This window comes from Limulus polyphemus, unplaced genomic scaffold, assembly GCF_000517525.1.
Source record: "Limulus polyphemus unplaced genomic scaffold, Limulus_polyphemus-2.1.2 Scaffold3952, whole genome shotgun sequence".
Taxonomy (NCBI): Eukaryota; Metazoa; Arthropoda; class Merostomata; order Xiphosura; family Limulidae; genus Limulus; species Limulus polyphemus.
In genome coordinates this window covers 82,050-94,338 of record NW_013669562.1, presented here as the reverse complement: position 1 = coordinate 94,338, position 12,289 = coordinate 82,050, and the positions used below count along the sequence as shown (strand labels likewise).

Below are 12,289 nucleotides of genomic sequence, written 5' to 3'. Positions count from 1 at the left end.
ATTAGTATAGTATAAAATCTTAGCTAATAATCCATATTTTGATAGTATACAAGTTTTAAGTTCTTAATTTTAGAAGGCAATAATAGGAATTGTCTCATCTCTACTTTATCCTTCCCCCCAAAAAACTACAAAATTAAACGTAAATTACTCACTATAAATTGGTCATTACTCAGACAAACCATAATTTTTAGAGCCTTCGGTTTTGTTTGGTTACAGAGCTATCAAATAGAAAATCAGACACCTCCTACCACACCCATCTGTCATATCCTCTCTTTCAGGATTTGTTAACAGTTCTCTCTTACATTTAATTATATATTACATTTAACCAATAGAAAATCAAGGTTTTCATCTATCAAATGATGTATTGTATAACGTTGTGTTCTGAACAGAATATCGTTAATTTCACTCAGAGTACAAGATTTGTTCCCGTGGGAAAGTTAACGATTAGCTTGAATGAATTTGTAACGGCTCTTGTCACATAGTTAGATAGCCAGAAAAATTTTGAGTTAGGGGAAATTTTCTGCTTTTAGCATTTTATTAGTCTATGTTCTTTGGTGCACTATTTAATTAAATAAAAATTATTTAATACACCACTACCATTAGTAGTAAAAATTTAGGGTTAAAACTCATTGACAATTGACAGCAATAATAAAGAAAATTGGGTAAGTAACTTATTTCTTGTTTTTCATGTTTATTCTTTATTTATTATTATAAAAGTAACTAAAATGTAGAAATATATATTTCTTTAGGTTAGATTATGTAAAATAAGTAATAATAATGATAATATAATTAAAATGGTTCACGAGGCCAAACACGAGCAGGTAGTAGCTTCTGTAGTGTAAAATGAGCTGCACATTCTCTAAGTTATTTACAATTTATAATGGTGAGAATAGTAGTTACATACGGTTCAAAGGGCAATAAAACAATAAAGTTAATTACAAATTCATGGATACTGTTATGAGTTTAAGGCCTACTTAAGATAAACGAATTTAGTTTCATACTACATTTTAAGCCATTCTACAAGAAAAGGAGGGTAATTTAGATTTATTTATATTGGGGAGGGAGGTGGTTACGAGGTGATCAACTTTGTATAGAGTTAGGGTAGAGAAAATAACAGCAAATATAAAGTTTTACTGAAAACAAACATGTGAAATGTGTTTAGGAGGTTTTAGAGATTACACAAATGAAATTTGGGATTTTTGAGATGAAGAAAAGTATATTTAATCTTAACATGAAAATCACTTTGCACTCGGATTATTCAAAACAAATACTCGATATATTCTAGGACAAATCTTTTTCAGTTTATTAAAAATACTTTACTATAAAATATGATTTTTTTTATGTGAAAGACTTATAATGTTTACTGAAAGACTGTCAAATTTAGTGAAGATATATACACACTATATTAAGTTAGTAGTATCAAATCTATAAAGACTTTATATGAGTACAAAAAGGTCATGTGGTCAGTTAAATTGACCAAGCCCATGTGGAGAGAGTTAATATGTAGCTGACTATCTTACTTTTCTCAATTGGTTTAAGATTTAATCTACCACTTGGCAGTGTGTTGTAAATTAAAGAGATGGAGCCACTATTTTCTCTGTTACTTTCCAGTTTTGATGAATACACTTAATTTTCAAATATTAGGTTAAAAAGTGACAATGAAGGATTTCTATATTGCTTCAATCTTATAGCTGCTGGATAAAATCACTACAGCACAAAAAAGTACCAGATAATGTGTGAAACATGTAGTAATCCAGAACTTGTAAAATAAATTGCAGGGTGTAGTTGTTTCAGTAATTATTTCTATTAAAATACCACTATGTAATGAATTACGAACTACAGATTTGTAATTTTTTATTTCATTTTACACTTAAATATTTACATGTTTTCACAGTTAATATCTGTTTGTTTGAAGTTAAGCACAAAGCTACACAATGGGCTATCTGTGCTCTGACCACCAAGGGTATCAAAACCCAGTTTCTAGCATTGTAAGTCCACAGACATACAGCTGTGACACAAGGGGGCATATAATTAATATACTTAAAGGTTAACATTGAACCTTATTACAATAGGTGACATGAATGAAAAATCCTTTTGTGATGAAATTCAGTTGTAGGTTTAACCAATAAGGGCAGAAAAATAAATTAGATGAAGTGTTTCATAAAAAAAAAACAGAATCTAGCAAATACCAAGCCTGATTCTTACCACAAAATGTAACAATGAATTTAACAATTTTTAGCCACAAAATAATGTTTTAAGATATTTATTTTATAATTTTCTTTCTTATCTAGGTGTTTGAAGATGTATATGAAAAAATGACATTTCTTGCAACATTACTATCTCGGAGGAATAAGCGTGAAAACATATTACAAAGAAACTGACAAATAAGAGATTCTATGAATAAACCAATACTTACCAAAATTATGTGTGAAATACATATTAAACAAATGCAAATACTGAAATAAATATTCACTCCTTTGAGGGGGCTCTGAGTCGCACAAGCACATATCAATGTAACCTGAAAGAAAGACACATAAAGCAAGTTTCTAACACAAAAATAGGAGTTCTTATATCTCGGGAGCACATATTACTCCAAACAAGAGTCATGGAAAAATGTGGGGAGCAAAAATTTTGATAAAAAGAGAGAATAAAATGAAAAATTGAAACAGAAAAATAAGAATAAAGAAACTGTACAGTGACAGTTGAATGTTGTTGCTTAAGCCATGACGCTATGGTGTCAACCAGTCAAACATGATGAAAAATTAGGAAGAATTTTAGGAGCTATGACTGAAGATACACACAAAAAAATTTTTAATGTAATGTTTCTGGAAAAATATTTACTCCTGGTCTTATCAGGGACAAGAAAAATCAATCAGTTGAGTCATAATGTTTTCGACAAATGCTACAAAATTATGGCTTAGGAGTAGCATTCCCTCCAAGATGTCCAAGTGAACAGCTGTGCAGCAGCAACCCGGCAGTTACAGAACATTCTCACAATTTAATCAGTTGGTAATAATTTCATGTTGAAGACATAAGCCTACAATTTGAACAATAACATGTGAAAACTAAGGCATGCGTATAAGCACTAACAGCTGCTCAAAAAAGTGTTGGACAGAAACATAGTGCTCAGAGGAGCTTATAGGCTACCCAGTACAGAGATAAATTAGAAGGAACATTGGTTAGAAGAATTAATGGTAACAAAAATAAGTAATAGATATTCTAAAAAAAAATATAGCAGAACATGAATTACTTAAAAAATAAATAAAGGGTAATAAACCTCACAATGAGATCACTAGAGGTATTTCCAAATTTTGAAGATATTTGGTACAAGTTGTAGGACAACTGCCCCTGCAGCCATATCTTCTAATATTAATATAACTGGCTAAAATAGTAAAAATAACACGTTTCTTATATTTTATAAAACAACAAATTACCTAAATCTGTTTAACCCTTTCGCTCCGGCTATCCTTTACTGTGCATGTCATGAGGTTTTAGTAACTAATTTTTATTTTAAATACAATTAACAAAATTTAACATGAAATCTGTATTATTCTCTCCTACTTAAACAGTTTTAGATAACTAATTCTTCTATTAAATTCAAGAAATGTGTTGTTTTTTTCTATTTTAGTCAGTTATATTAATTAGATATGGCTGTGGAGGGCAGTTGTCAGATTGATACATGTTTTTGTATTTTCACAAGTAGACTTCTTGAAAACTAACACTGATGTTATATAGTATACCTGTTGAAAATAGAAAAACATGTATCTCCAATGTAAAATATTGTTAATGATATGTTTTACAGTTGCAATTAGATATTTAATTTTATGTAGCACCATGCCAAATCGAAAATACTTTTTCTGGGCAGTTAAAAATATATATATAGATTTTAATAAGTAATTAGAAACATTCAAAACTAAAATCACTAATTATCAAAGTGATTTTAACATACATTTAATTAAGGCCTTTGTTTATACAGTGTGAGCTGATGTTGTAAGTGTGAAATTCAAGCTCCATATCTAGATGTGTGACCTACCATAGGTTCCTGTACTGTGAGTTAAAGTGGCTTGTATGGGTATCCGTTTGTCCATAATGAAAGTTTTATGATTTCCTAGCCTTTGACTACTATGAAACTTTCATAGGTTCTTGAATTTGCACCAGTGGGATTGTAAAACCCCTTACTTTATTCATATCCTCCTTTTTTACAGTCATTTCATCTTTCCCTCTTGCTGCTACCTTAGTGCCTCACTCCTCCACTCTGATAAGTGTTGTGTGAGAACCACATTTACAACTATAACTTGTGAATATAATGGTTCATGGTTTGCATCTTGTTGCTGCAAAAATTCACTTCACACTTTTACTCATTCTCTTATTTTTCCCTTTTGAAGAATTTAATAACATATAACATATTTCTGGGAAAGTCTGTTCACTTAAAAGTGAAACTAATTTTAATCAAGCAAATGAAATAAATGCCACACATGATGCAGGTACCTTTGCTGGTTTTGTATAAACAAAGGTTTTAATTAAAAATAAAAAAAAACACAAACTCCTTTCATGTTATATGAGAAAATTTTGCACTAAAACATACTTACAGCAACAAATATACATGTTATTGTTCCAACTATCAAGTTCAAGAAACGTCCCTGCAAAAAATTAAAATAAATGTTATAAAACTATTTAGTTTAAAAGTATACATAATAAATATCAGAAGTTAATAAAGGGACAGAGTTAAAATTAACTACCATCCAATAAAACTTTAAACTTTCTAAATCTACATTTACTTACACTGTTGGCAAGTCTTTTCATACATTTGTATTTGATATTGATTTAGATATCACGCTTTACACTTCCATTTCTTTGAAATCTGTCGATTATTTTTTAGTCACCTTAAGTGGTTATTCTTGTAAAAACTAAAAACCTAGTAGCCATTTAATACTTACCATATGCTTCATGATGATGAAGAACCCACTTGAAGTAAATGTATATAAAGTAGAGACAGCTCATGATGTCAGAAAAACAAGTAGGTTCAAGAAGTCTTAATACAAAATGATAAAAATTCAAAACCTGAACACTTTTAAAAGGTGGACCTTTCTTCTTCAGTTTGCTCTGAAGAAGAAATGTCCACCTTTCGAAAAAACTCAGGTTATGGGGTTTTTATCATTCTGTAATAGACAGCTGAAAAAGCACAAAACAAGTAACATTTTAACCTCCTTAGGTCATCATCAGGTTAAGAATGACATTTGAAAAAGTAACCGTTATTGATCACTGTCGTCTCCCACAACTCGTGATCAATAACAGTTACTTTTTCAAATGTCATTCTTAACCTGATGATGACCTAAGGAGGTCAAAATGTTACTTGTTTTGTGCTTTTCAAATAAAAAGCATCGTCATCTCCCACAACTCGTGATCAATAACGGTCACTTTTTCAAATCCCATTCTTAATCTGATGATGACCTAAAAAGGTCGAAGCATTGTTACTTCTCTTGTGCTTTTCAAAAAAAGTTTTCAATACCCATATCAGCCATCTCTACTATACATATACTTACCACATGCTGTATTCTTGTAAAATTAAATTGTTCAAATTCTCTTGAACAAAATATAGAAAATTCTAAAAACAAATGGCTATTTCTATATTCTCATCCCAACAAAGATGATTAAGTATGGACCTATCTAATATAAAATTCAAACATGCACTATAAATGTTGTATGTAACTATTTACATGTAAAAGAAGACAAAAAATAATTTGAATGTAACTTATTTCTCTTGAATTATGCTAGGCTAAAAAAATTAATGTGGTGCAATTTGAATTATGAAATTTTGAATTTTTCTAACATAATTATGTATACTGTGCTTAAAATATGTAGTAGAGATGATTTATTATCTTCTTTTTACAGATATATTTAACTGGAATAATACTTTTGAATTTTTAAAACTACATTTTTTAGTCAAAAAACTATTCTTTAACAGAGGGTTGAGTACAATATATTAAGATAATTGTTAACATGCAAAGCATGTGATAACCAAAGACAATATAAAGTTGCAGTAGAATGGCGTGTATCGGAACTACATTTTAACATTGTTTAAAATTTTTATGTAGTGTGATGTCTTCAAAAATTGATTGCTTTTTGGAAGAGTATGTAACAGCCCTTTCTGACACAAAAAAATCATTCACTGAACTTATAAAGATGTATTCACATTGGGAATTTGGAATTTCTAAGGCAAGTATCACTTGTACTTGATGGCATAGGAAAAACAAAGGAATACATATCAACTTGTGGCACTGGGACCATACACAAAGAAACCTGAAACAAATCATAACCCATCCACAGTACACAAAGTGTGGCATCTTGTAACAGGAAAGGAACAACAACTGGAAAAGACTGTTCCTAGGCATAAAAAATGGTAGTACTAAGTGACTTTCGATGAAGTATATGTGTACCTTGAAAAGTATAATAATTTTTGTGCCATTTCATAACAGTCAATGGGTGAAAATGTCCTCCAAATATGGTAAACAACATGTCATTGAAACTTTTTCAAATAAATTCATAATTTTTACTGAATACCATGCCAGGGGAAATTTAGGGTTCAGAAAATATAGAACAAGCTGAATTCTGCTTACAATCAGACCAATGTTCTGCAGCCTTTTTAACACACAGAAATACTGGACTTTTAAGAAAACGAGGCAATAGGGTATGGGTTCAGCATGATAAGGCTTCCAATCATATTTGTCACCTGTTCAACTATAGCATACCTTAAGCAGTTAGAGAACAAAATGAGTATTGGTAGTATTAGATACAAAAACATACTCGTCAAGTCTCCAGGTGCAGCACCTATAAATTTCTGTGTGACAGGCTTGTTGAAATAGGTGCTGGAAAACAATTGTCCTTGTACACTAGATGGATTATGGAAAGTTTACAGGAAAGTGTAGCTTTGGATGTGACAGCCTTACAAAAGTTTTTTTTTTTGCAATGGAAGCTATACTGAAGAGCTATTGTTTAGATGCAAGGTCCTAAGATAGAGCACAACTGGACATGGCAACATGAACTGAAATGAGGTGGTGAAGCAACAATTATTTTAGTATAAGTACTCAACTTCTGTATACATAAAAAAAATTCATGTTTATAAAACAACTTCAATAAAAACATTAACTGTAGAGGAATTAAATTATAGGCACGAACAACATCTCCTACCACTACCTCAAAATACTTAAGCTAAAGAGTCACTGTAACAAAATATTTCAAATGCAGCATAATAAATGTTGTGTAATTTATGATGAAACAATTTGTAAACTCCCTATAATTAATGTAAATGCTATCCTATAAGAACAATTAACCCTAACAGAAATTATTTTAAAGGTAACCAAGTTTGTTTTAATTTCTAATTATATTTCTCTGTGTTAATTAATAGAGGATTTTTCTTTATTCAGTTGAACTGTACAAGGGATTAACAACTTCAAATATGGAATAAATTAATTTGATTTTAACAGTATCTCAAGTTAAAAACCTCAAGGAAGAACTCACACTAGTAGTCGTTTCTCCAAAAAGTGGTCTATCAGGCATCTTATTTCCAAACAGCGGAGTCTGTTCTGCAGGCACTGATGCTGCTGAAGGATTCATATCTATGAAAAAATAAATACAAGGATAAAACTGACTGAAATTAATAAAACACTTTTAAACCACTTATACCTTATAGATATATGAACAAGTATATTACTGACTATTTTGTAATACACAATGCAGGTACAATATACTTCAAGCAAATTCTATGCAAATCTTTTTAAGCCTTTTTAGAGTAAAACACTACATGGCTACTGTGTTAATTTATTTTTTAACCAATAAATGAACACTTCAACTAAATACTTTGGTAGTAATACTCTTGGCTAGGGTGTAATCTTTGTTTATGAAATATGTTAAACACAGATGTTTTATTGACATTGTCAATCATAAAAATCACTGCTGTTTTAAACTAAATAAATTCTTGCATGTTACATTTTGTTTTACTTAACAACACATTTGTGCAATTTGTCCAAAATGTCTTCCAATAAATACAAGGAATTCCAATGGGAGAAAACTTCAGCCCAAAACTGTATATTTATATTGCTACGACAGTGGAAGTCACGTGACGCTAGCAACACGTCATGAGATTCTAGAAGGATCACGTCTGTTCGTGGCAACTCTAGTCTTTTCTACACGCCCTCTATTTTTGTTTTATATATATATAAGCTGGCAAATGAAGTGACGGCATATAGATAATTGCAGACAGACAGAGATGGACAATTGAGTCAAGCGCGGTAGTTACCATATGTAAAGTGCGTGAATTGTTGTGAATTATAGCGTGTGTTTAAGTTAAAGTGACTGTGGAACTTAAGTGTTTTGCAAAGTTATATTGAGAAAGAATAAACCAGTTTTATTTAAGAAAGAACTTGTGTCGCTAAAGTTTCTGGGAAAGAATTTCTACAGAAAATTAACAAACGAACAGAGACGTAACAATATTTAGTTGAAAATGAATTTTTATATCTAACAAATCATAGTGAAATACAAAAAGATTATAATAAATCTTAGCACAATTCAGTAGTACTTGTAGATATATTTATAATGTTTGTATTCCCAATTATTCACGTTTTCTGATCATCTTATCCCCTACTACTCACTCTGGAAATTATAAAAATCACTAAAACAAAAAACAACCTTCCTGGGGTAAGGAAATTGTGAATCAAACATTCAAGTTCAAAGTTTGAAATAAAATGGATTCTTTCACTTTTTAAAAAACTCATAAACCTTACATTTCAAAATAATTAATGTCAATACTTACTACTCACAGCTTATTAAGTACAGCAGAATTTGTTCAACATTACAAGACTTCATGTACAGAGCTCATAAACTCATTTGTATTTTTCACAAACAAGGATTTTCCTATCACATTTTAATTAAAAAAATCATTCAACCTCATGAGAAATTCAACAATATTCTTGCTAATAACTATTAGTGTAAATTTTTTTAGAATATTACAATCCTATCAGACTTTCATGTATACATTTTAATTTATTAACTTGCTTAAGGTAATATTGAATTGCTTCAGTGTATTTATCCCCATTTTTTTTCCTTCTGGTAGCTTAAGTTCTTACTATATACAGTTAATCAATACTTACTATACAACTGTTCTATGTTTTCTTAGTTTAAGGCTGTATTATCGGTACAGTCTTGCTACTTGGCTCCTCTCATAAACAACAACATATGTTCTTGCAATTTGTCCCAGACAGCAAGCTCCTCTAACAAAAGTTGTTTAATGAGTTTTCATTGGTCACAAGATGTTTTTAGGGGGGGACTGTGAAAGTATTGCTTAAACATGGTCATACTGATGTTACGTTGTTCAACGAACATTAAATCTACAACATTACTGGAAGCTAACAACTAGTGTTTGAGCATTCCATGAGTGAAGTACATTCTTTCTTTAATGTTACTATCATGAACAGTATTAGAACATACCTGTTTTTATCATTTTTAATTTTTCTATTATAGATTGTTTTACATTGTTAGCTTAATATATGGATTTAGGACTATCTTACATTGGACATTACAAGGTCTTAAAAGCCAAAAATTTCATCAATAGTGAGAGTATCCAACTGATGAAACAATGCATTCTTATATTATAAATAAGAATATAAGAAAAGTATATTCAATAAGCTATGCTCATTACTAGCTTGATTTTTAGTTTTGATCTTAGAAAGTAGCTTTCTTTGATCAGAAGTTAATAATAACCACCAACATTTCGAGCACTAGCCACAGGTTGTTTCTGCTTGTCACAAACAACAGGTGCATTGATCTTAAATGCTAACAAGTATACAAGCAATTAGAATATTCAACTATTTACCTCTGTATCAGTTAGAAAATATCACCAAGGACAAGCTATGAAAATAATTTTTCTCTCGAATGACCACCAGGTAGCAAATCTCAGTACCATTTAGGAACACTTTCTTTTCTCTATTCGATTGTTTCCTTTCTTCTAGTCTTACAATCTTCTTGCCCCTTCTGTGAAAATATGGTAACTAATTAATCAAAGAAAAGTGTTACTTATGAGTTAACCTGAAAAAAGACTTGTCAAAATAATGTCAGACACATCAGAGATCCACTAACAAATATTGCTCAAGTACAACTTCATCGTAGGATGTAAAGGTAAGTTTTAAGTTAAAAGTTTATTAATGTTATCAATAATTATACTTAAGAATTTTGTTAAAGATTAATTATTATAAAAATATTAAAAACTTCTTTCTTCTCAAGCTCTAAACAACAATTGAGCTGAAACAATGTACAATGATGCAAAAAAGTTAAACAGTAAGACAGTACAACATCTAAGTAATAATAAGCGAATTTGAGTGCACTTATTACTGCTTGTTGCCCACCTCTCCACAAATAACAATTTATCACTATTTATACTTAGTTCTTTTTTTACTTTAATAATTAGATGCTTGAGATTGATAGTCTTTATAATAATCATATTTTTTCTTAAAAGCATTCACCGACATTGCCTCCAGAATATCTATCATGATTGACTATTTCATTCCATTTGTCTACTACGCTGTACATAGAAATTTCTTCTTATTTCCTTATTACAATATTTTGTTTGAAGTTATACTCATTAAACAGCAAAAAGCACTGCAAATTTCATTCTCCTATTTACCCTCAGACTTTCAGAAACTTTAAACCATGAGTAAGCTCTTATATTGCTCTATTACAGGTAGAAATTTTTCAGCATTTATATTTTAAAATCTCTTGATAATCTTAAAGGTCTCTATTATGTCTCCTCTCCTCCAGTGTTGTTAGATTTAATCTATTTAGTCTCTCTTCATAATGAATGCTTTATCCTTTAGCTCAGAAACCAGTTTTGTGGCTCTTCTTTGCACTCTTTCCAAGCCATAAATATTGTTTAGGTACGATGATCAAGCTTGTACAGCACTCCAAATGTGGTCTTATATAATATCAAAAATGTCTCAGCATCCAGAAACTCAAAGGAAGATCTTGTGATTCCAAGAGTTTGGTTGGCCTTCCTAGTAACTTCTGAAATATTGCACTGGACTTTCAAGTCTGAAGAATGTAATATCCCTAAATCTTTTTCAATATCTGTAACAGTCAGCTTAACCCCATTCATGAAATAATATTGCTTGGTATTACTTATTCCGGATTGCATAACCTAACACTTTTCAATATTAAAATCTAACATCCACTCCTTTGACCAATTTGGTAATATTTTGAGATTGGACCTTAATTTTTCAACCTGATCTTTTGTTCTTACTGAATTATATATTTTAGAATCATCAACAAAGATTTTGCATGATGATTTGATATTCTTAGGTATATCATTAATGAATATAGCAAACAAGATCAGTCTTAGCACTGAGCCCTGGGGAACACCACTAATAACCTTCTTCCACCCAACTTTTCTCCACTGACTGAAACACATTGAAATCTATTAATGAGATATGCTTCAATCCAATTATAGATATTTCCTGTAATACCATACTCGATTAACTTAAGTAGTAATCTTCTACGAGGGAAAGAAACGAATGCTTTGCTAAAGTGAAGAAATATAACATCAAAAGGTGCTCTTTCATCATATAGCAATGTCGAGTCTTCCAAAGTCTCAATTAAATTAGTAAAACGTGATCTTCTCAGTACAAAACCATGTTGCAAGTTTGAAATTATTTTTAACCTTTCAAGTAGATCCATTATCCTTTTTCTAATAAGTTTCTCCAATAATTTAACCACCTGTGAAGTGAGAGAAATTGGTCTATAATTTGATACAAGTTTCTTGTCTCCCTTCTTATGAATTGCAGTCACAATAGGTGATCTCCAACCATGTGGTAGTTTTACTGACTCTACAGACTTGTTAAAAATTATTGTTAAAAGCTTTGCTAGTTGATCTGCTACCAATTTCAGTATCTTTGGATGGATATTATCAGGTCCCATGGATTTGAATTCATTTATCTGCTTCATCAACTGAAACATCTCACCTTCATTTACGACCAAATCTAAAATTTCATTTTGGCTATAGCTATCATCATTTACATTAAGTACTCAGTTTCCTTCTTCAGTCCTAAACAAAGACCGTGCAGCCTCACTCAAAATTAAAACATCCTCATCCAATTCTTTCTTAAACACAGATAGAAAATATTCATTAAGCACCTATGCTGTTTCCTCACTATTCTGTGTCAGATCTCCATTAATGTTAAGTACCTTGTTGGCAGGTTTTTGGTGTTCTTTTTTTCCGTATATATATATATATATATATATATAC

General features: G+C 30.6%; 1 protein-coding gene across 2 annotated transcripts in view; it reads right to left on the bottom strand.

The window, feature by feature from the left end:
- The window catches only part of LOC106470336 (transmembrane protein 243-like), an 18,175-nt gene that overhangs the window by 2,932 nt on the left and 2,954 nt on the right, over positions 1–12,289 (bottom strand). For both annotated transcript variants that reach the window (XM_013930887.2, XM_022398953.1), the window contains exons 2-5: positions 9,869–10,026; positions 7,519–7,616; positions 4,590–4,640; positions 2,417–2,518 (exon numbers count right to left, since the gene is read on the bottom strand). In XM_013930887.2, the coding sequence (XP_013786341.1) occupies positions 2,417–2,518; positions 4,590–4,640; positions 7,519–7,614 (249 nt within the window). In that variant the 5' untranslated portion in view covers positions 7,615–7,616; positions 9,869–10,026. The remainder of the gene's footprint in view (positions 1–2,416; positions 2,519–4,589; positions 4,641–7,518; positions 7,617–9,868; positions 10,027–12,289) is intronic.